The sequence below is a fragment of the Pleuronectes platessa genome, chromosome 15 (genome assembly GCF_947347685.1).
Source record: "Pleuronectes platessa chromosome 15, fPlePla1.1, whole genome shotgun sequence".
Taxonomy (NCBI): domain Eukaryota; kingdom Metazoa; phylum Chordata; class Actinopteri; order Pleuronectiformes; family Pleuronectidae; genus Pleuronectes; species Pleuronectes platessa.
The window spans coordinates 19,868,748-19,894,278 of record NC_070640.1 but is presented as its reverse complement, the minus strand read 5'-3'; the positions used below and the strand labels follow the sequence as shown (position 1 = coordinate 19,894,278).

The 25,531-nt window shown below is 41.0% G+C and overlaps 1 protein-coding gene across 3 annotated transcripts; it reads right to left on the bottom strand.

The window, feature by feature from the left end:
• Positions 1-1,896: 1,896 nt before the first annotated feature.
• Positions 1,897-23,920, bottom strand: ints2 (integrator complex subunit 2). Of its 3 annotated transcripts, none has more exons than XM_053441853.1 (25): positions 23,602-23,920; positions 22,575-22,883; positions 22,351-22,489; positions 21,243-21,345; positions 20,481-20,594; positions 19,324-19,454; positions 18,597-18,767; positions 17,793-18,013; positions 17,448-17,573; positions 17,195-17,266; positions 16,405-16,519; positions 15,875-15,943; positions 15,451-15,585; positions 15,183-15,359; positions 13,855-13,969; positions 13,020-13,124; positions 12,508-12,672; positions 11,491-11,692; positions 9,531-9,656; positions 6,681-6,882; positions 6,189-6,470; positions 4,869-4,976; positions 4,208-4,313; positions 3,365-3,541; positions 1,897-3,084 (listed from the first exon to the last, which is right to left on the bottom strand). In XM_053441853.1, exons 2-25 carry the CDS (start codon positions 22,865-22,867, stop codon positions 2,900-2,902), a joined length of 3,639 nt encoding a protein of 1,212 aa, XP_053297828.1. In that variant the 5' UTR covers positions 22,868-22,883; positions 23,602-23,920; the 3' UTR covers positions 1,897-2,899. The 3 variants fall into 3 exon arrangements, with proteins under 3 accessions (XP_053297828.1, XP_053297831.1, XP_053297830.1); XM_053441856.1 differs by having other exon boundaries at positions 22,575-22,877; XM_053441855.1 differs by lacking the exon at positions 23,602-23,920 and adding an exon at positions 23,285-23,570.
• Positions 23,921-25,531: the final 1,611 nt, after the last annotated feature.

Genomic DNA, 25,531 nt, shown 5'->3' with positions numbered 1-25,531 from the left:
ATCTTGTTGTCCATAAACACTGTAAATCATGGTCTATTTTACCCTTCAACTTCTGTAAGAGTGATCATGTTTATATATCAGCATTATGTGCGAAAACCTTGAAAACTACTTAGGTTGTTCAGTGCTGACTCTTGATAGTTTATAACTTAATGGGTTAAGTCTGACAGGAAGGATCTGTTGTTTTCAGTGTGACAAGACTGCCATCTGGTGAATTACCAGGAAATGTCTATTAGGATGTGATGGCACAGCTGCCCAAATATGATTTACATGCATTAGATCTATTTCAGTTATAGCGTTCCTCTGTATTATTGACCGTGGGCTCTGAACGATAAACTCAAGAGACAATAGTATTTGAAATGAAAAAGAAGTCAACAGTGGTTTAAGTGATTAACAAACTGATATTACAATGGGTTATAAAGTCCACAGAATTGTGAATATGGTTTTTACACAGGCTGCAGTACTTTTTTGCAGCAGAATATGCCAATGAGGACTTATATTCACATATATATATATATATATATATATATATATGACATGATAATATGATTACTTCTAGTTACACCAGTGCATGTGTTACTACAAACCACACTGCTTGCTGGTCAGGAAGAATGTGCCTAGTTTCCTGTTGCTAGTCCAAGTGAGACCATGGATGTATATTCAGTAAATTACATCATGTTCCTTCTAGAGCTTTTGCCTTTTTATCTGATATCAATAATCGGTCAATGTAATTAATGATGTGAGATTTATTGATTATCGAAAAAGTTGTTGGTTGCAGCCCTAGTTCTTTCCTAGCCATTCTTCTTTGACCTTGATGGAGAGAGGGAAGATTTGTCAATGTCAATTTGATTCATGAGGACTAATGAAAAGATAACGGTGGTGCTGAGACAAACCAGCAGCACTTGAAACAGGCTACACCTTTATGTGATGGTAGATGTCATGGACGTGGCTATGGTCCAGTGTAGCCTATAAAAGAAGATAAGACAGGAAGTGCTCGGGCACGTTTCCTTTGCATATAGAGAATTTGACCAGCTCTTATCATGGCTGCCACATGACAAGTCAACCACAGCCCCTCATTCTCTGGCACACTGCCACAGCTACATCCACAACTACAACAATTACTACTACAACTTCAACTATTACGATACCAATTACTACAAATACTTATATAACAACAATTACGACTAGGACTTCTGCTACAGTTACAAATATTACTAAAACAATTACTGCTACAACTACAACTATTCCAACAACAGAAACACCAATAATCCTGTTTAAGAAGTATTTGAAAAACATGTAAATTATTATAGGCCAAAAATGATAAATTCTAATAGTTAATTTCCTTTGAAATGTCATTTTAACATCTCGTTTTCCTTTAAAACGGTTCTTTTTGTATCAATTACATTTAACCATGTTTTAATTTGTATCTATATTGTATGAAAGCACTTTGAGTTTCATTTCCTGTACTATACAGATAGTGTATTATCATTAAATGATATCAATGTCAATCTCGCAAATTAAATTGTTTCATTATTATTAATTTTAGGTTTAAAGACACATACATAGAAAATTGAGGGGCCCAGCAACACTGTGCTGAAGTGAAACTTTTCCCCGTCAACATATTCACATTTGAGGTATTTAAAAGGTTGGGGACAGCTACCAGTTTATATTTAAAGACAACCATTTGCATTTGATCAGCTGTGGACTATTTGTAAGCATACTTTAATTTGACCACCTATTCATTTTACATTCATGATTTTATTCTAACTGCTGCACATAATACGATGTTAACAAGGAGTCTTCATTTCTAACCAAAGGAACCGATCATGAACTCAAATTCAAGTTTAATGTGGCAATAAGGAACTAAGTTTTCCATTTGTTACAAACACACCTCTTCAATAAATTCATTTTGTTTTATTACAAACACAATAAAAAAAGCTCTACATACATCTCAGTTGAGAAAAGTTATAACGCTTGCGGCTTAGAAAAATATGCCAGCTGAGGTCAAGAAAATGTATCCAGTATTCTACTTTCTAAAAACAGTCACAGAGCACATAACACACATTCTCTACATACATTTGGAATCATTGTTTATTTATAATATGTCAAGAAGGAGCCTGCTGGTAAAGAATGTATTTTTCACAACATGACAAACCAAAGAGACTAGAGTGGATAGAGTGTGCAAATCCCAATATGTGAAAATAATGAAGACCTCTGAAAGCCCTTGATCAAGATCACATCGATACGAGTCCATTTGTTGAAGAAGAGCGGATGTGCGTTGACGTAAGCCCTTCTCCGTGGGGCTGCACGTTATATCGAAAATGTATCGTCTTCGCGATATCAACATGCGGGATAGTTGCTGCAGTGCGCAGCGCGAATGCTGGAGACACAGAGGAGCAGTAAATTACTGAGGGTAAAACCTGCGAAATAATAACTTCACGGCCCATGTATGAAATGACTCAAAATAACACTATAGAGCTGGGGAGTCCAACAATAATAAATATCAAAAGATGCGTTTCATCGACTTCAATTTAACAAGAGTAATGCAATACATATCAATTATTTTGAGTTTAATGTTTCAAGGAGCAAAACTCTTTGTCTTTAAACCTAAAATAAATAATAATGTAACATTTTAATGGGCGATATCGATTGATATAATAATAAACTTGATTTCTGTCGTACCTCTCATACAAGAAATGCAGCTCATACAAAACAGATAAAATGTTAAAAATGTAATTCATAATTCAATTCGTCGCAATATTCAACATCGTTATCTCATATCGTATGTTATCTGAATACCGTGCAGCCCTCAACTCAGGAGTGTGACTGTCTCTCAGGGTGTGTGTTAAGAGTTTTTGGTTGAAGCGCTGTCCCTCCTCTCCCTCCAGAATGTGCATGTGGCCTATAGTCCATGAAGGGTGGTGCTGATGATGTCCATGAATGTGGCTTCGACACAGTAACACAGTTGAACGTCAGGGTCAGTTCCACCCAGCTCCTCTGCTGTCTTCTGAGGTAACGTCAGCTTTGAGGAGCCACCTCCTCCTCGAACCACAGCTTCCTGAGGCTTCTCTTTCAGATACTGCAGGCCTATGGTCAGAACAATAGGAAATTCTTAAAAAAGAAATTGAACACAGCTCGATCTGTTCAATAATATCATCACCTGTCTTTATCACGCTAAAGACTTGTCTATGCAGTTTGTTGTGTGTCATTATCGCTGCAAAAAAATATCTTCATCAAGCACAGGGTGCAGCTGACTTTTGAAATGGTCAACCGATAACTCAACAATACAAAAGGAAATAACTGAATATTTTATTTGTCAATTATTAGATTTAATCTTTTTAACTCAGATAATGAGTAGTGCACGTACGGGCAATGAGAGGGTCAACGTCCCTGGCTTTGGTGGCGACATCAGAGGCACAAACTTGGCCCACTTGTACCAGCAGAGCTGCCACTTCATCGTAGAGTGGGGGGAAGGCCTGGCAGAAGGCCACCAGGCACGGCAGTGTGGGCATGAAGAAGGAGAAACGCTTGGCATGAGTCAGCACTAAAAGAAAAAAACACACACTTAGTAAAGCACAAGAGCTGTGAACACATTGAATACAGTGGCTAATCTGTTGGCACATATTTTAAACTTAAGTAACTGCCAGATAATGCTGCACTAACAGCAAAAGGCCAGACGGTGGCAGACAAATGTTGTGAAAAAATATTGAGACATACTGGATGACATGAGCCAATTTATACAGGATGCACTGTTAACAGTGAGTCAGCTGGGAGCCAGTTCAATGGTGATGATGCAAGAGTAGATTATAAGAAGATAAAAAAGCTACAACCAAACTTGTGACTCTATAGCTTCTTTCAGTCATGCACAGAGCTCCAGGGATCCTCCAGAGTTTCTCTGAGGGACATGCATGTGTGAATGCGAAAACAACCAAGCACCTCTATATTGTATCGATATGATTCAAACAAAATCACTTTATCTGCCCAATGGAATTAATATGTTACATTCTGTCTCTGCCTGCTGCACCAACCGTCACCTGAATCCTCCAAAGGATTTGTTGCTGTTGTGAACACATATTAGCGGAAAACGTCCCACTGCGTTGTTCATGTGTGAAAGGAAACCTCTTGAGAAAGTCCGGACCCAATTCTCCAGAGTCCCCCTGGAGTACATGTCTGAAAACAACTTAGGAGAAGAGAAAAGCTGTTCACTGACCTGTGAGGAGGGTCCCCATCACACTGACGGCCAACCTGGCCACACTGAGGGACTTGGGGAGAGCGTACTGGGTACACAAGTATGACAGCAATTGGATTGCAAAGATCTGTGAGGAAAAACACAATCACACACGTCCCACTCGTTGAAAAATCAGCAGCATGTTAGAAAGTGAAATTCTGGTTGCTCCGTGGTAAACGTGATTCGATGGTGAATTATTTGTAGCCGATATTGATTTTTGAAGTTGTGGTAAAAATAGAGTACCCCCGTTTAGAGACGTGGCTGTTACACCTGAGGATTGTGGTGCTTTATGGTACTTCTCCAAGAAATTGTGACAAATTGTTGGGTTTTTTTTAAACACGCTTATATCATAAAGACTTCTGGCTGGAGAACAGAACAGTATTTCCAAGTCGTGCAAATTTGTTGGAAGTCTAACTTGGACTTGGCTACAATATGAGATAAGCTGATAATCAAAATCTTTACTGAGATAATGAATGAGGTGTTTATTTCGGGACGAGGCTGAAGAGCTCTATAGAGTTATTTCATTGAAAAAACAACTGTGTGAGAGAGAGTCTGGCACAAGGCCAGGGTAACTCTAAGATTTAAAGCCAGTAAAAAAGAAGGGAGATGTGGGGAGGGGGGGGTAAAGGTTGGTAAGCCTCACCTGCTTTTCCAGCTGGGGCTGGGCCAGCAGCTCTGGGATGAAGTCCAAACAGATATGGATGGAGGGGATGCCTGCCACAGTTAAAGGCAACAGAGCTTGAGGGTAACCCTGAGAGTAAGAGTGAGAGAGACACAGAGAGAGCACAGAAAATGAAAACTCATCATGAACCTAAAGTGATAAGAGAGGAGTTGAGAATACACAGTAAATTTAATGAACTTGTCATTAACATTCAAAAGCATGTGCGCATGGATGCACACAACAGCTTTTAATCAGCAGTGTGGACAAGGGTGGGTTTAATATCGGAGGATGGACTGGTTTGGTGAAGTCCACCATATGGTTATCTGCTCATTCCGGGAGTGCTGCCACTTAACTATAAAGCCAAAGCTGAATTTTATAGCTAATGGGGTCAACATCACCTTCTTGAAAAATGATTGTATTTTCAACAATCTGGTAGACTCACACAAAGGTTGTTTGCTTCAGAACTAGGGCTGAACATTAATGGAAATAACAGACACCAGTAAAAAAAATATATATGAATATACTTTTCAGTGGAAATTGGGACTCATATGGCAATCTCACTATTTAAAAATGATATGTGAGATTTCTGTATTATTTAACCCTAATACTGTAATTAATAACCAAAGATATCAAATGGAGGAAAGCAAGGAATATTATAGCTTTGGCTGCATCCACACTATTCACCTTAAAACTAAAAACAATATCTGTCAACACAAGAGCAGTTCATACAGACATGCCTGATAACAAGGCAAGTGCATGGCCAAGGGGATTGTTATGGATAACCTACATAATATCTCGTCTGTACACAGGCAGCAATATAAAAAGCAGAATTGAACTCCACAAGTGCAGCTAGCAGAGACAAGGTCAGCAACACCTGTATTTCATTTTCTTAGGCTGATGCTGCTGCTGCTCTTTTCTAAGTCAAAGGATTTCTTTTCTTGGACACTGACGACAAGGTGAAACTATTACTGATAGTGGTAGCAACACTTTTCATTCACTGCTAGTAGTTGTGACTGAAAACATCCAATCAGGAAACAAATGTGTGGGATTGTGTCTTAATTTCCAAAGGTCTCAGTTTCTTCCGTCCGACTAAAAAGGAACCTCAGAGTTATAAAACTCAAACGGGGCATGCAGTCTCAGTTTTAGGGGCTCATAAACTCTGCAGTAGTGTGGAAGGGAAGCATTAAAGTGACAAAAGTGGTGCCATTTAAAACTCAAATTTATTAGTGTGGATGTAGCCTTTAATCCAGTCTCTCCTTTGGGTTTCGGGTGCAAATTGACCTAGTTTTCCTATCTTATTACCTGAAAGTGAACCAACTTGGCAATGTTGGGGTCAGCAATGAACATCTGATGTAGCAGACAACAGATGAGACATTGCACCTCCCTCAAATCACTGAGCAGGCCTCCCTCTGGCTCAGCTTCCTCCACGCCTCTGCTGGCCCTGGGCCCCGGGCTTCCCCCTTTCAATTTCCCTGACATGGGACCCTTGATGCTCTTCAGCAGGCTCTCTGTGTTGGCCCCCAGCTGCTGCTCTTCGGAAGTTGGCAGACACACCTCAAGGAGAAGCTGGACTGCTGCGCTATCCTGGAGTTTAACAGAAACAGGTGGTTACAATAGCTGGGTGTGAAAGTCCACCTCCTAAGTATTTTTGTGTAATTTAATGCCATATTACTTCTACATTCATGCTTTAACAATATCCCCTGGGAGAAAACAAGTGCATTCCTCCAAAAGTGAGATCTGAGAATGTAAGGAGAAATAATTGTGTGGTAGTGTGTCAGTTTGGAGTTTAAATACCTGTGCAGCAAGAAGTGCGTTCTTCAGTTCCTCCCTGGTGACCTCAGGTGTATCTGGCTGTCCAGGGACCCCCAGGCTTGTGACTGTCTGGCTCTGCCGTTCAAAGTCAGCTGTCTCTTTCAGGTGGCACTGTAGGTAGGCTTTTGAGGCTAGCAGGTAGCCATTCAGCATGTGAAGAACTACGTCCATCACGGGAGGACACCTGGGACAAAAGAGGGAATACAAACACTCAGACCTGTTTGTTTATTTATGTACTAAAACTAGAGCTGTGAAAAATAACGCGTTAACGCGTTATGATTAAATTACAGGATTAATTCGTTTTTTTTTTAACGCATTTAACGCATGCGCAGAAGGACCTTCCAATTCCGCCGCCTCTGCACTAGTTGCCGCTCTAATGCAGTCAGACGGCAGCTGCCATTCAAACAAACAAACAACATGGATAATTCCAGAGCTGCCAACTCTCACGCTTCCGCCGTGTGACACACGCTTTTGCATGTTTTCACACGCACTCACGCCACACATCCAATTTCTCACGCCAAAAAAAACCTGGATCTTTTAAGTGAAGCGCATGACTAAATCTATTTTAACTTGTTGACGAGACGAGATGAAAATGTTGGTGGTTGACTAAGTCACGATCATTTTTTAAAACATCATCGTATCAGGCCGTCATGAAGTACCAGGAGCGGGCGAGTGTGTGTGTGTGTGTGTGTGTGTGCCCCAGATAGCGCACCGGTCCCGAGGCTCCGCCCCCCGCCCCGCGCACTCGCTCAGAGACACAAGACCAGAGCTCCTTCACGTGAAGGAGCTGGTCACTGACTCACCGGCTGCTCAGTGGAAACAGTGAAAACACAGAGTTTCTCTGGTCTCAGCTGATCAGAGCTCAGCGTCTTGATCTGAGCAGAAGCTGCAGTTGGTTTCTACCGAGCTGCAGTTTCTGTGTCCGCCTCCAGCCTGACCTGCTCTCACTTTTCGTTTAAATATTTCGCCAACTAAAATATATATTTTTAAGCTATTATGCTGCAGCTATATGTTTTTATTTATTTAAAAATAGGGTACTTCTTATTTCATACATTTTCCACAAATACGGGGAGGACTCAAATAACCCTACAAAGGTCTGTGTTTAATTTATTTCAAAGTAGGCCGACACTTGCCTGTGTATTTTCTTCTCTGCATAAGCGTTTGGTTTTTCCTTTGTTGTAACAGGTAAAAATATCAATCAAATGTCAACAGTTTTCTTTATTGTTGTTCGATAATTTCATAAATGCAACAAACCATAGTTTAGTATAGTATAACTTTATATAAAACTTTATTAGCTTTGTTATCAAATATGTTTTGCGGCTCCAGACAAATTTTATTTTGGGGAAGAGGGTCCATTGTGTTGCTTAAAAAGGCTACTGTTTAAGCACTTTATTTGTTGCACTTTTTTGTCTGATGGAAAGTGTGGTGGGAGGCGAACATAAATCATTAACTGCTCTTAAGAATACAATTATTTAAAATATAGGTTAGGTTTCAGTTCAGAATTAGTTGAAAACCATTGTAATCAAAATGTCAATCAACCTACCTCGGTCAAATCTTAAACAAAGGTCTATTAATTAGGCTATATTGTGGTCATTGAGGCACAACAATAGTTTTCTGGTTGAATGTTCAGCTCAAGGCTAGAAGGCCCTACAAGTCATGATCAGAGGAACATGAATCAGAAGAAGTTCAGGTATTGCACATCTTTAGCATACCACCCAAAAATCCACTAGAATGCAGGAAACAACATCTACTTAAACCAACATTTCCTGGGGGTGGACCTTCAGCTATGTCTTTGCGTCACAGAATGTAACCAATGTTGTCCATCTCCAGTCGGCCGCTCCTATCAACGACTTCGGGCCCCAAAGGCCACCAGAATGCAGCGAACAACATGGATACAACGCCAAATTCCAACAATTCCCTGATATTTGAGCCACCAACGTGTGTGGCTGTGTGCGCGGTCAAATGTTGGTCACCCCCGACAAAATCTCACTCCAAGGTTTTTTGAAAAGTTGGCAGCTCTGATAATTCTGATGAACCTGAGGACCTTCTGGACGGGAAGATCGTGTTCCAAAAAAACAAAGATCGAACATTCAGTAAACCAAGGTGATATACACACTCTGCGAGAAGTTATCGTTTCGACGTAGCAATACCCGCCTAACCACCGCAACGCGAAGCATGTGTTGGTCGGCGAGGGGCGTTCAAGTGGAATGCGACAAACCAGACTCACTCGCAGGACACATTGTGCAAAAGAAGTCAGCTTTACTGTCAGAGAATTTGAACAAGTTAGTTTGCCTCACCAACTGGCTAAAGACCGAGTAGCTAAGAGGGCCTTTAGAGGCATTAGATTGTATCATGGTGTGGTTAATGGTTGTGTGACAAAAAATATAAAAAATGTCAACCATCCTATGGCTAAGAAGCTCAAATAATTTCTGTTTGATTTTTAAAAAAAAAGTTTTATTCAACCACACAATGGCTAAGGAGCCCGAATATTGTTTAGGATGAAGATTATATTAATGTTCTATATGGAAAAGCAATGATAACTGCTGAAGAACTGCTGAGTTGCAGCACAAAAGAAAAGTTAAATGTCATAAATCTTGTTTTCACAAAAATATTCCGAGAAAATCGGTAATGTGATTAATCATGATTAATCCATAGAAACCTGTGATTAATTTGATTAAAATTTTTTATCATTTCACAGCCCTAACTAAAACGCCTGATTGTTGTAAACTAGTCTAATTTGGTAAGTACAGTCACATCCACAAAACCTTTGAGAGAAAATTACAAAAAAGGTACAAACACAAACATTGAGTATTGACTAATCTCTGTGATCACCTGTACACCCTCTGATCACAGCGCAGCACAATGAGAGGATCCACCATCAGATCGTTTTGAGTGTATGTTTGCTGCCTAAGCAGCTTCGCTGAGCCTTGGAGTGCGTTCACTGTCATCACCCACAACCTGAAACACAAACACATTTGTCAGAGTTTTAATATCCATTTATAATGCACAAAGTATTACAAAGTGGAAGAAATATTGTACCTGACTTGCAACATTGTATATAACTCAAAGAATTTCTTTATGAAATTCAAAGCACCTGAACATTTGTCAGACAATTTGAAACTGTTAAAACTAAAACTTTTGCACAGTACTGTATAATTTGTTTGTTGGAATAAAGATGTTTATATGCAACTAAAATACAATGTAACATACTTCTGGAGGGGTTAAATTACTTCAGCGATTTGATTATTCACTAAACAGCTTGAAATAGCATTTCACCCTCAGGCAATATCCTTAAACCCTAAAACAGAGAACTTTGAAAATCCCTGCTGTGTGTTAGTTTAAAACTCTGGGGCTGCATTTCAGTGTGGATTGACAGATATTGATTCCTTAGGAAAAGATGATGCAGTCACCCACATTCACTTCCCGATTAATACTAGTTCTTAACCTGTTCGGACCTGGTATTAACATTCGTACTGGGAGATTCGATCACAAGTGATCACTGTTAAGCTCGTCTGTTCACATCTATAGATCAAAATGCTTCCTGAATGTGTCTGGATCTGTGTCTGGATCTTTGTCCGGATCTCACTTCCCCACTCTATGTGATGTGCAAATAAATACATAATTTCTGTTCACAAACACCAATTGATGTTGTTTTTACCCAGTTTAAGCTTACAGACATGTCCGATGTGGATGTGTGTCAGTATGAGCAAGCAAGAGATCAGTTCACTCAGGGTGGATGCTAACACCAGGTCTGAAGGGGTATAAGTTCCACCTCATCATCTGTCTACGGAAAGAAAACCATGCTCTTACTTTTCACCATTGTTGAACCTTGTTGGTAGTATTTCTGTTACTAAGCAACCAACTGCAAATTGATTCCCATTAGCACCAGCATTGGGTACCTGTACTGTAAGGTCATGTGATATGTGTCTTCACATGTGTAAGTATGGAGACTATTTCTGATAGGATACTTAAACGCTCATCTGAGATTGATTTATTTCTAAAACTAAAATGTATTAGTGTGGATGTAGCCTCAGTATCTTCTCAGACCAATATTTAACTACAAACAGCAGGGTACTACTATAGCTCTGAGTCTTCCAACAGCTCGAACAGCTACATCAATCAGTTGATCTATGTGGAATCTGACACTGCTGCCCTGCTTCTTGATTCACCAAAGCCCATGGTTTAGCCCCCTGCAACATTCAATACTACAACAGGAAGTGAGGAAGAGAAGAGGGAGGAGGCAGCAATCTCTTACATCTCCCTCGTGGAGCGTCTCTTTCAGTTTTCTTGCCCTGAGCTCTTCTTGTTAGAGACCCCTTTTGGATCAATAGAATGTCTGCTCAGAGCTCTGATAACTGTGCTCCTGAGGGCCCAGGGCAGCGTGAGGGTCACCCTCCTCTGTCCCAGAGTGTTCACACAGGCTGACAGAGTTGCTTGGTTCAATACCTCGGATCTATTCACACAGAAGTCACTGAACAAACAGCCTGGAGTCAAGGGTCACAAATCGTTTTCCACATGTTCTCCGTTAATCCATTTACAGAGTCTAACAGCAGCTTTACAGAGCCTTGGGAAAGATGACACCGAGCCAAGTACTATTATTAACCTTTAACCTTTCATGTTGCCTTGAATTCAATTTTTTTTTAATTTATTGACATTTTCTTCCACTGAGCCCAGTTAGTTAGGTATTTTTATTCTCCACAGTATTCAAGTGTAACCATGAATTTAAAGCATACAAACGGCAATAGGTATATGAATCTAAACTTTTCTGTCCTTAAAACATGTGATTGTGTACCTGCGGGGCATCACAGTGTTGAGGCCCATCCAGAGCTTGTTGAGGGTCTGCAATATGCGACGAGGCACGGCAGGCTCCAGCAGCAGAGCCATGCTTGCTGTGAGTGCTTCTGAATAAGGGATCAGGTCTCCAGGGGAAAGCAGCGTTAAGTGCTCCAGGATCCGCATCAACCTGGGACTGCTGGACGGCAACTTCTGGAAGGCTGAGGGTGGAAAACTATTGAATTAGTTTTGTAAGTCTCGAGCTGTGGTGCATTGTTGTGTGTCCTTCAGTGATGTGAACAAAGTGTTCACACTCAAATTAATTAACATCTGGAATCAAACAAATCTGTAGGGCAAGACAACGGCAAGATCTGGCAAAGACACTTAAATTTACAAGGGAGAAAATTTGTCGGTTTTTCGCGTTGGCCTTCAGCCAAATTTGTCTTCTTTTTTTTTTAGCATCACTGCCAAGGTTGATACGAGGGAGGAATCACTGTTTTTCATTCATGCCAAACCATGGACCGTGAGGTAAGGATTATTGTTTAGGCTTAAACCAGCTATGACTAGCATCATGATAACTACCATCTTTCATCATGAGTTTTACCATCACAATAACACATTCATACAGTTCAGCACTTCTCTCTATGAGAAAACAAACAAATGATCGAAAATAACTTTTACGACATGTAAGAGTACTAAGCAGCTCATCTACTTTACAGGATACAAAAAGGTCTACACATCTACAAGTCTGTTGCCTCAGTCTGTTGGATTGCTCTGTGCAGAAAATACCCCTCTGTACATACAGTATACAGTATATTACCCTGCATGAAACTGATGATCTGTTACACTTTTGCCTTTTGTTAAGAATTTCTATCAATAAAAAGCCAATTACAGCATAATCTCTCTAAAGCCTGAAGGATTAACCACTGAGATACGATTTCAGTTGGATAAAGGCTGGCACCTGTCAACGGGTTATACAATATTAGTGTCGCTTCCCTAACCCCATTTCTTTCATCCCTCATTCCACTCTGCTCACCCTGGTGGAGCTGGCTCTGAGTGTATCTGCAGGTGTTGCTGGGGAGCATCATTCTCCTCAGCAGGGGCAGAGTACCAGTCACCTCCTCCTCACACACCCAGTCCTCCACTAGACACAGGTGGGGAAAGTTGGTGGCCAGCAGCCTCAGCAGGGCAGAGTGCAGGCCTGGGAAAAGGGAAAGAGAAAACCAAGGCTGCTTGAACATTTATTGCCCACAAGGGTTATGGGTTTTTGAGCTTTTGCATGAGTGTGTTTTTTTTTCTTTTTCCCCCAATAGAATAGTCTTTTTCATTCAAACATGGGGAAACTGCTTACTCAGTATATTTATCGATGCCTAGAAAAAATTATGGTTGGGGTTATGGTCAGCATTGACTTGCACTTACTTTGAAATTTTCTGTACGTACATTTCAACTCAAGTAATTTTACTTATACTTAAGTTAAAATATTAAAAGTAACGTTAGCCTAAAGTAAAAAAATGTTATTCACAGCAAAACATTGAGTCGAAATCTCACCCCCAAGCTCCTGCTGCAGTCCCTGGGCCTGGGTAACCAAGTACTTAATAGGGATATGGTCCATCAAGGCTGCTGAGTACGACTTTGGTTTCCTCTGCATCAGGGCTTTAAAAAGGAGAAAAAAGGTGAGTGAAGCAAAGAAAGCGTAGGACAGTAAATAGATAGGTCGAGAACATAAAGCAAGAGAGGACAAGACAGAGCATAAGTGTTTTATTTGGCTGTGTAAGGACACCAGAGCCACTGTGCCGATTTGTTAGAAGAGCTGAGGTGATTTTTCATTGACGTGGGTTCATTACCACTGCTGATGGGCATCATTACTCCTTCTTTGAAGGCTGCGGGAGCACTTGGGTAAACACGGCAATTAAAGAGATGGGCATAAACTTGCACATAAATCTGGCCTAATGAAGGGCAAGAGCAGAGCTTGTCCTGGGAGAGAATAAACACTGACTATGCTAACTGCTAATGCTCAATCTAACCTACAGCTGTCCTAGTTAGCTTAGCTCCAAATGTACTTGGCTCTTTTTCAGCCCACCATTTATTCTGTATGAAGCGACCAACATTCAGTGTCGAGAGAGAGAAGGATGAATGACTGCACATTCAGAGGGAGAGTGTTTCCTACAACTTAGCAGAGGATAAAGGCTGCTTTTCTCCCCTCGCTACCTGAAAAATTCCCCTCATCTCACATACAATGCGGTCTTCAGTGAAGGGGATGACAATATGCACCCTTTAGATGGGCAAAAAGAAAAAAAGAAAAAGAAAGGTAGTGAGCAAACAGCACAGAGGGAAGCGAAGCACACTGCTGTGCTGTATATTCATTGTTTCACCATGTACATACCTAGTTGTTTGGTGCTAGCCAACAGATTCTCCTCATATGACAGGATGTAGTAGAGGATAAGCAGTTGGGTGGTGATGGAGTAGCGCTGTCGTCCCCCTCGACCACCCTCCCCTTGCTAACCAACAGAGACAGACAGAAACAAAAATAACTTCTACAGACTGGGGCAGTACAGCGGTCACGTTTTCAAAGTCAAACATTGGCTTGAACATGGAGAAGAAATCTGAGCTTGATTTTTGGGGGAAATTTCCAGAGGACAGGCAGCACTACTTTTCGCCCAAGCCTGTAACACTAGTTGTGTATTTTTAGTATTACTTTTTCATCTATCATATTATTAACTTGAGTTAAGGGATCTTAATTATCAATGAATGTGGGGATGGATTGGGGCTGCTCAATAAATCGAAATTTGATCGTGATTTCGATTATTGGGTCAAACGATCTCCAAACTACTATAATCGAGTTGAAACGATTATTTGGCTCTTTTTTTTTAAGAGACGCGCATGCGCAATTCAGTCCTTCCCCCAAAGCATTCAGCGGCCCAGCTGAATGGCCCTCACTCTCAAGCAGCTGTAACGTAAAGGAGGCGAGTTGTGTGTGTGGTGGCCGGCGGTGAAAAAAACGAGTGGAAAAGCAGGGAGGCATCCCCCCCCGTCTGATCAGCAGCAGACCATGTAGCGGCCGCGCCCCGCTATTCTCAAGCGCGCTCCCGCCTGGCTGTTCAGAACGGTCAGACCGGACCCGCATTTCTCCGCGCCGGTCAGTCGGTCAGAGAGTGTTAGGGTTGCCATCATTAAGGGTTTGAATAACCGGGCACCGATATTCTGGTTTCACGGAGGAATAAGACACGCAGCCGTCATCGGTGTTTACCTGAACCGGAAGTGATTCACTTTATTGCTCACGCTCCAGTCATTTAAAGAATAAAGCATAGACTTCAGAATAAGGGCACATAATCGTTTGAATAATCGTGATTTCGAAATTGTCCAAAATAATCGTGATTATGATTTTTTCCATAATCGAACAGCCCTAGGATGGATCATTTCCAATGGTTGGTCAGCAAAATAAAAACCTGACAAGCTTGAGGTAAATAATTACAAAAAAAACAATCTTTTTAACCCGCAACATTTTTTTCAAATTAATTTAGAGACTTGTTTTGATGACAAAATAGCTTTATATGTTTTGTACTTCAAAAGGAGAGGAAAAAAGTATGTTTGTATTTTCAGGGATGGCTTTAATTAAAGTGCATCCTCAGAGAGGAAACATTAAATAAAACCGAGGGAGGCGCTATTGCACACTTTAATTGATCAAATAAATTGTGTCTAATTGTCACTCACCCCAGCAGCGCTCTGGAAGACACTGAGGATCTCCTGCTCAGTGATAGGCTGGTTGGTGGCCTCTGGGTTGGCCTTGGATGCTGGAGTGAGGATGGAGTTGATATATGCATCAATTAGAGGGATCAGTTGGGTGTGGATGGGGGTGTTGGTCTCACAGAGCTGGCGATAAATCCAATCCTGAAAGATAAACCATTGGATAAAATCATTTTTGGAACATTTGTTGAACTTAATCATTCAGGCATCATTATGAGCCATGTGATCAGCATACCTTGATTGACACTTTGTGCTTGGTGAAGGCTCGGCTCCGAAGCAGCTGGTAGATACAGTGAATTGGGAGGAATCCTGTGATGTTTGCACTTAAGTTATTGGTCACAGCGACCCGAACTGCATGGGCTGTGACGACCTGCACATCAGAAACAATGTTAATGTGTTTAGTACAGCAAAAATGAAAACATTTGGCAAAGAACACCTTAAGTTTCATTAAAGATTTACATCACATTGTAGTGAAAATGCATACAATTTCTTTGAATGAAATTTCTCAAGCAACCCGCTTTATCTCCAAATATAGGTTAAACATTTTTTAATTAAGCTTTCATTCATTCAGAAAAGGCGTGAAAGTAACCATGATATACCATGTAGAAAGAACTAGGTCATCACTGCAGGCGGAAATGTATAAATATTTATATGTGTACCTGTTCTGTAAAGATTTCCTGTGTGAAGATCGTCTTCATCTTGCTCAGAGAGCTCGGCTTGATGGCAATCTGTGGACAGTTTGCACAAAAGAAAAAGAAAGAAAAGGTTCACTCTGAGTCAAAACAACCTGCAGGCAACAGTGCTGGTATTTTGTAATTCCCTCCTTTCATATTTCATAAGAGAAATTCTACATGGCAGGCACAACATCACAACACTGAATTGAGATGATTGCCCTGAGGGTGGAAACAAACAGGCTCTAAATCCAATTACATTTCACATCTTAGTGGAAAATATACTGAGACAGGGAAACTACTTAACACACAGACAGGAAACAATTGTGCACCTAATAAGTAATAAAACAGAAAATTGGCCACAGGGTATAGAGTGTCTTGGTAGATATGTGTGAATTGCAAGTGTTTCAGTGATATAGCCCTTATATGTGCCACTGCTGCAGTGGAGGAGTGAAGCCAGGAGCTGGTCAGCCGGACTGATGTATTGATCAGTGCCTGCCTTCCACCTACCCCCTTACCTTCATCCCCAAAGTAGAGCACACCAACTCAATAATGGAGCTGAGCTGGTTGCTATGGAAATACATGGCAACCAGTAATAGCATCTCTCCAAAAGAAGCAGATACGCCTGCAGCACTGTAAGAAGGAAGACACACACATATGCAAGCGAGGCGAGTGAGAAAAGACTTGTCATTAATCCTGCAACTTATAGGACAGAATTTGAATGAACTGATTATGCCACAAGTATCAACCTACACATATGCTCACATGCAAATGTTTTACCATCAGCCTGTATCAGTTGAGTCTGCCCTAAAGTCATTTAAGACTGATGAATTATTTTTTATGGACTAAACCCATGAACACACAAGCCCATGCCCTGCTGCAGTTACAGTTTATCACTGGTTGTTCCCATGGACACCAAACATTTACACAAGAGACATCAAATACATCCGATGTGAGAACAGACAAGCAACAAACTGAATCTAAATACAGATATTGGATTTACCATATTTAAATTACATATTTAGCTCACTATTATTTCAACTGACCACAGAATACTGATCAGGAAAGAGAAGATTAAAGTGCAACAATAGAGAAGATGTTGTTCTTTATCAGAATCCTATGATAATCAGATATTTGCTGAGGAAAAACAAAATAAAATATTTTTTTTTTAAACATAAATCTGAACACTGAAAATGTTAAACTCTCAATGAGTCACAATAACATAAAGCCTCTTCAAACATACATAAAAACTAAGAACCACAGTATAACTATAAAATAATGCCTCATGATCATAAATAGTTTTCTTACCTCTCAAAGTATTCCTCCTCTTTGATCATCCAGCTGAGCCACATGACCATCAGCTGCTCCTGCTCTGGAGTGCTGGACAAACGCACACACACAGAAGACAGGGTTCACACTCCATATAACAAATGGACTGTATTAACTGCTAAAATACTTTAGTCAAGCAACATGCATTGGCAGAAAATCTAAATGCAAAACCCACTGTTAGCTGAAACAGATTTGTGATTTCCAACATATGAAAAGACAAGACTCTGTGTACCTGACCAGAGTGGGGAAGGCGAGCAGCTTGCAGAAGGAAAGGGAAACAAAGCGAACGCCAGCAGGAGTTGCTGGAGGCCGACTGGTCATGAGCTGTAGTAGCTGCTCTGCCTCTTCATCTGTCGGTCTGAGAAGGGTCACAGTAAGTTTACTATTCTCTTTAAGACGTGAGCTTTTTCAGGTAACCAAAACGTTTAACAAATTAATTGACTGTGGAGCATTTTTTGTTTTGTACTAAAATCATTGAGTTATGCAAGAACAATTAACCACCCATGCTATCAAACTTTAAAATCCTTAAAACGCAAGTATTTAAATATCTTGAGGGAAACTGCAAACTTCAAACTACCTGAGGCCTGCGATACCCATGAGGGCACAGTAGAGTCGGAGTAGAGCACTGGCCTTCACCACATGCTCCTCTCTCAGGCCAGAGTACCCTGAGCTGCCCTCCCCTTCCATGTCACCGTCATTGGGCATGTGGGTGCTGCGTGACCGCGGTAGGATGGCGACCAGCTCCAGTAGCAGCTGTCTGCGCATCTGCCACAGCACCGAGCTGCTTTCTCTCTTTCGCTGTCAATACAGAGAGAAAGAGAAAGCAAGACATAAATTAACTACTGTGCCTCCATCTAGACGTTTACATTCAGCTGCTGAGAACAGCATATGATCAGCATTTTGTATTTAAACAGTTTATAGATTAACAAGGTTGTTTCATTTTCTGTGCATCAATTAACAGACTAATCTACTAAAACACTTTGATGCCAATTACAGTGCACAAAATAATGAAATAAAACTAGGTGCAATACATTTCCCTAATTCTGCAGAGGCTTTTACACAGAGTTTTATTGTCTATGAAAGAAAATATAAATAGTTTTTATAAGGGAACATGAACGAATGACAACCTTCTCCGTGATCGGCTCATGGTGACAAATTATTTGTCAATCCATAAAAGCCAGCAGATGGAAAGATACCCAAATACCTGCATAGCTTTGTTTACATTTCAATCATTGGCTTACATTTTTGGCAATTCAATTCATGAGATGACGATGATTAATTCCAGGAAAGAATGGAAGATACACAGCACATAACATTATTTTGTCATTCTCTCACATGATGAGAGAAAACGCTCATATTTGCTTAAGTGCTAACCCCTCACCTGTTGTCCATTGCGAATAAACATGCTGAACCAGGTCCGGACTTTGCTGTTGGTACCCAGCAGCAGTCCACTCACATAAGAGACCAGAGGACTGACAGCTTCATCTGGTGTGTCTGGTTTGTAGTCAAGAGTCAGGGCCACACCGAGGCCAGGCAGATGGCACTCCTCCATCTGAAGACACATAGAAGTAACAGAGATACAGTACATCATAGCGGCAATGTCATTATTTTGAGTATGTAGTTAAAAAAGTAAAAGAAAAAAAATTTAGCAGCATCTTTACAAATGACTCACTCTGTAAATTCATAAATGTTGGCGTGCGTGTATTCAGAATTTGAAGCGATGTAATATATGTCGTTTTAGTTATTTCAACAAAACTTTGGTTCAAAACACCATTTCTAATAATAAAGTCTACTTCAAAGTAACAGCTGATCCATAAGAAATACCAGCTGCCGACAACTACGTCAGATTCTTCTCAAATATGCTCTGCTTTCAGCATAACATGCAGTTGTACAGTGGCCCGTCTAATTTTAGTTTTACAGCATAATAAACCAACAAAAATTTCATACTTCTCATTATAACATGAAAAGACCTCTAATGGACCGTTTTGTGCTGTTGCGTCATTATAGAGCTCTGCTTATTGATTCCAAAGTGCAGTTTCCAAATTGCAAATTCGAGAAATTGAAAAGGATTTAATTTCTTCTCATCTTATGATAATAATGTAACTGACCACCATGGCTCTGATGTTGAGGGCTTGTGAGGGGTTCATCTGACATAACTGCCGCAGTGCTTCAGTCCTGCGTCGACCTCCAAGACTCTCCTCATCCTGACGTTCGCCATTCTTGATCAATCCTCTGCAAACTGCACATACACACATGCACCTTTAAGTTAAGAACCATTAAAAATAAGCTCCAAAATATAAACATTTTGAACCTGTTTCTTTTTTCCTATTTGTTTTGTTGTTCTCTGCAGTAGATGAAAATTGATTGATCACTGCCTGACTGTGACCAAATTGTATGAAGTTAAATTAAGTGAACATTTCTATTTACTACTTCAACAAAGCTTACTAATGTTGGTCTTGTAGAACCAGGGGGAATAAGGCATGTCTGTCATTAATACATAGAACCAGAACTCATTTATTTGCCAGTAAATACGATTTAACAGCCACCAGAGGACATCATTTGCTTGGCTTTATCTCATTTTCATTGTGCTTTACCCAGAGCTGATGGTTTAAAAGGCAAACAATTTATGGCTTGACTTTGACATGCACTGACATTACATCAGCTGCCATCTCAGTCACTTTTGCATTATTTCAAAGAGCCAATGGAGTTAGGTCTGGTCAGCATGTGACAGACCTTGATGCTTCTAGACAGAGTCCTTTTCCACACTTCCACACTTCATTTTCGATTAATTTGAGCTAGTTCTTAGTAACAAAGGCAACATTATTCCTTGACATTGACTGCCATATAGTACACACAAAAAAGCCATCAACTTCACTCTGACCCGCTGTGTGACAAACAGCCACTGGAGAGAGCCAGCATTTTATGAATCTCTCAAAGGACACACTGCACTCTCTATGAGCCAGAGCAGGACAATAATGTTCATCATCAATCAAAGACAAATACACTCAAGCCTGTAGCATGGCTAGAATTATGAGAAGGAAATAGCTCAACTGTGAATAAAACCAGGCAATGGCAACTCAATAACAATCTGCCCATTATTATAATGAAACTATCAAGGATTTCTTAATAAAAAAAAAAGGAGGTATATTTCTGCCACAGCAGGCCCATACTAAACTATATGAAGCAAGTACAGGCAATTAACAAGCAACTTACTCTCATATTATCAGAAGAGATTATGTGCAGTGTTGTGACACAGGTGAATTACCTTCATTGAAGCTGTCAGGGACATTGGCAACCAACAGACACAGAAACCAATCACCATTGCGTACGTGCAGCAAAGCTTCTGCTACATCCACAATGGGTAGCAAGGACGGCAGCTCTAATAAACAGAGGAAATAAGCACAGTATTAACTATTACATATTTCTTTAATGTACTGCTAATTTTGCATTTTCATCTCAACATCACTGTGATACCCTGCTTTCCTAATGCTTTTCTTTACTCCTGAAACTCCACCCCTCCATCGGCATAATGGTGAGAAGGTTATTAGTGGATTTTCATTTTTGGGTGAACTATCCTTTTAATAAGACTCTCACCAATCAATTTAATAATATCACACTGCTGATGACTGATCACATGTCAAGATTAATGAGAAAAACTAAGGCAGGTAACATGCTAAACAAAAGTTTAAGTCACATGGCTCAAACAACCAAATGTGAACATCTAAGAAAAAGCATTCATAAATATATATTTTTTCTGACCTGTCTTATCAATTTCTTGAGATGTAAAACCCTAATTATAAGCAAAAAATATATAGCCAATAAAAAGAGGGCTTCATTTATGGGCCTCCATATAAATTTGTTTTTTAAATTTATTCTTGAGCTAATCTTTCAAATGAATCCTTTGGTTTAGCCCCCTGGATCCTACAATTCTCATCCCTGCAGGGACCCGATGTGTACAAAAGCTGCTGTATTCAACATCATCTCACTTTCAACTCAGATGATTAAAATAATGAAAGAAGTTGAGCACCTGCTTGTAAAATACAGAGGACATCTGCGACTTCTTCCAAGTAAACCAGGCTTTCAAAGAGTTCAGAAGACTTTAAGAAAAATTCTCCATCTGAGTCCGTCACCTGGAAAACAAAAAGGGAAAAAGATTGTGTGGATCAAGCACTCAACTCACCCTGTTCAGTGAAGTTAAAAGTAAGCAAGAGAGCAGCTAGCATAAATATGAGACTCATTTCTGACGCCAATTAAGGCTTTGATGAACAATCTTGTTTCTTCCAGGAGAAACCATTTCTGTAAGGATATTTTAATTATTCATCAATTTGAACTCACTCATTTATGACTTATTTTCTAAAGTTCAGGCCACTGTCTCTCTATATTGAGAATCAATCAGATATCTCTTTTACATCTTTACATTACACAAGTGACAGCAGCTCAGATTAAGGTACTGGTCACACAAACACAAAAGTGAAGCAAGTATCATTGGTAAAAGTTCAAAGATGAACTATAAGTGAAGCAAATGATTTATGTGCCTCTGTGCTCACTGAGATTGGATGAGATTAGGAGGTAAAGGTTTGCATATAGCCGTTTTCAGACATGACCAGTTTGTACAACGCAAAAGGAGGTTCTCTGCACAGATGCGTTCACAACAGCAACAAAATCTCAACATTGTGCAGGCAAGAGGAGCTGGGTGCAGAAGTCAGAGACAGGAAGTGACGTATAAACTACCCTGCAGAGATCACATGACTTTTTTTGGACAACAAACACCAGCGTCAGCTCTTATCACCACAAACTCTCTTGCAATCTTCGTCTGTGTCTTCTATGTGTGTGTGAGACCCCTTATTTTCAACAGGAGTTTTTTTCCATTTTTGCATTTGTCGCACGTTAGGAGAGTCATCAACCCCCTTGATCAAAGATAGTTTCACCTATAAATGATGATACTTATCTGGCTAATTCAGGGTGGCATACTCAATACCACCTTTTAAACATACTGCTAACAAACTGTTGGTCGTTTCTTGTCATTAGGTTTCTAGTTTTTGTTATTTACTTCTGAAGAAAAATACAAAGCCAAGTTAAAAGATATTATCAATGTCCAATGGTTTCCTAAATTACCTATGGACCTCTGACTGTACCTTATTCATGATAGCCAACAGTTCACTGAGCGTCAGACGGAGTCTCCTCAGGGGATCACTGTGTTCAAACTCCAGGGTCAGGCCATGCTGGAGCTGTGACACCAGGATGCTCTCCGCGTTAGAGCCGCCAGCCTTGTGCCTGGCAGAAGAGACAGAATTTAATTCCTGGTTCCCCATATCAGACTGTGTAATCAATCACGTTACAATGTTTGTGTATTTTATACCTGAGCTGCTGCTCCTTTCGTGCATCCTGCTCCAAGGCGTGAAAGTCAACAGACAAAAGAGCAACAATGGAATTGACAGCCTCCACTCCTGAGAGCAGGCGAAGGATGAGCTTCTTGTCCTGAGCCCAGGTCTGGCTCTGATCGGCGGGAGCACACAGAGCCATCCTCACGAGGCAGGGCAGCAGCAGCCGGAGCTCTGGATCACTGAGGGCAGCCAGGCGCACTACATCCACCTTCTGCATGGCTTCAAACGCAAAGGCGCTGACAGACTGCAGCCCTGCACTGTCTGCCATCTCTCTGCAGCTGCACCTTGAGGGAGCCAGCAAAACACAAGATTTTAAACCTAGGCAAATAAACAGCACAGTCTTTGGGTCTTGAGGGAAGGGACGTGACAGAAACTCAGTACAGAAACTTTTCTGAACCGTACCGTGCCCGGCAAGGAGACCTCAGCTAGCACATGCTACATGTAGTAGCACACATGCATTTCATTTCTCAAGTTACTACAACTTGTTCTGGCCCTTACTGTGACTGTCATTGACTCGGTTATACGTGTTTATTCGTAGATATTTCCAACGACATTATTAAGTCAATATCAAGATAACACGGCTCACAAAACAAGCTAATGATAGCCGTTTGATATGGTATCGCCAACAGAGGCGTTAGCTTCTGTTAGCGCTAATACTTTAACTATTTAATACCGTCAACTTTACCTAGTGTGCAATTCGTTGTCCCCACGTCAAAAACGGCCTTGTTTTGCGACTTTGAAATATTAACATGTATATTTTAAAGCACGGGTAATAGTGTAAGAGATTCGCTAATTCAAACTCGGAGACTTAATACCTCTAGCTGCTCGCTAGCCTGGAGCAACTCAGCTAACACACTTGTACCCACTGATCACCGCTAAGGCTAGGCTAGGCTAGGCTAGGCTAACAGAACAATCAAACTGACGCTCGTGCCTTCTGCTGTCTGTGTCGTTCAAAAACATGGACGTTATTATAATACAACAATTCAACAACAATAATCGCACCTCGCATATAATGCAACGTCCTCTGGGAAGAACTTTCACCGTCAAGGCCTTGAGACCTCGGACTCGGTTTCGTATCACGGGGCTCAACAGGAGAGTCCTGCGCCAACCACAAGAGGGAGGGCGCCTGTCCACTCATCTGCCGGTAGATAGGTTGATGGAGATGTTTTTAGCTTTTATGTCTTTCACGTCCTGTCTCGTGTAGTTTCCGCATGTCCACTTAGATATGGTCTTTATCGACAGTTTATATATGTTAGTGTCAGTGAGGGGACTGACCCAGTCTGCACTGTGTGAAGCACTGACAGCACAATGCTCCAACCCAGCCCACACTACACGCGCACGCGCACACGCACACACACACACACACACACACACACACACACTACAGTCACACAATCACACAGGGCTGAGACCATGTTGTCCACTCACAGTCTGATCCATTAGTATTTGAACAGTCACACAACTTTGATACAGATAAATCCATTGATTCAAAAGGTTTAACAAAAATATTGAATTAACTGTTAATACATAGCCTTCATTTTTAAAGGCTAATTATAACTGTCCAAACTACTTCCACTATCACTACTACTACTACTATTATTATTATTGTATATTATTATTATTAGACTGCTCTTATGAAGCATCCCTTAATAAACACACATTAACACTCTATAGATACAAATTTGTATATGGATTTGCACCAAATTCACACACTCAAATATTAGTCCTTCCAACCTGCCGTAAATTATTGTGAAAAATCAAGGAAAATGCTGGAAAAACACACTTTTCACCCAATGTTAAAGAAAGAAAAGAATCCTGTATCCACCCCCAGATCCATAGCTACACAAAAATGTAAATGATTGTCTCCTGACCCATATCGCATCCTTCCACCTGGTTCAGTGAAAAAAATGTAGAGCAATTTTTGTGTAACATTTCATACTATCAGACCAAAAATAAAAAACTGAATACCTCTATACAAAGGTTATTTTCAGTACTTGGATAAAATCCTGGGTCTTTTCGTCTTCAGAAGTGAGAAGCTGTCATTATTAGGCCCGAGCACCGAACAGTTAGCCTGGATGCCAGACGAACTTAGCCCCGCCCACAACAATTTGGTCGGGCAGTTCGGTCTGGAGTTAGCCTGGATGCCAGACGAACTTAGCCCCGCCCACAACAGATTTGGTCGGGCAGTTCGGTCTGGGGTCGCTCCATTGGGAAAAAATTATGGCCGGACCGGGCCAATCAGATTGTCAGGGCGGGCTTTATACGATGATTGACAGATGATCAACGGTAACGTAATCAACCACGTCATCACAGTGCCCTCGGGTTGAATTCGTTTTCAACAAACATACCTGCCGCTGGCGAGCTGAGATGTGTAGATGCTGCCATTGAGTCTGTTTTAGAAGACATCGACAGCGCATTCATTTTGAAAGAGGAACACAGAACGTGGAGGCAACGCCAAAGCACAGCGCTAATCCCTATCGCCCCGGCGCTTGGCTGTTCACAACGGACACTGAAGCGACGCTGAACCGCCGGGCAGCGCTAATAATATCACCCGTTGATCCAGTAGATCGCTGCACGGCTTTGTGCCAGTCACACCGGAGGCTGAAGCACCACGCTGCGCCAAGGCTGCCTCGCGGTGCTTCAGCCTCCGGTGTGACCGGCACAAAGTTTTAACATGGGAGTGGATGGGAGCCAGCTGTTATTTAAGGCTTGGCGCTGCGCTGAAGCGTCCGGTGTGAACCCGGCGCTAGTAAATAACTCACAATGCGTTGCTTAGCATACGTCACATACTACGTTGCTCTGATTGGTTGTAGGTCTATCCAATTGAGCGAAGAGGAATTTTACTTCCTGGTCAGTTGAAACACGCCCCATAATTTTTTCTCAATGGAGCGACTCCAGACCGAACTGCCCGACCAAATCTGTTGTGGGCGGG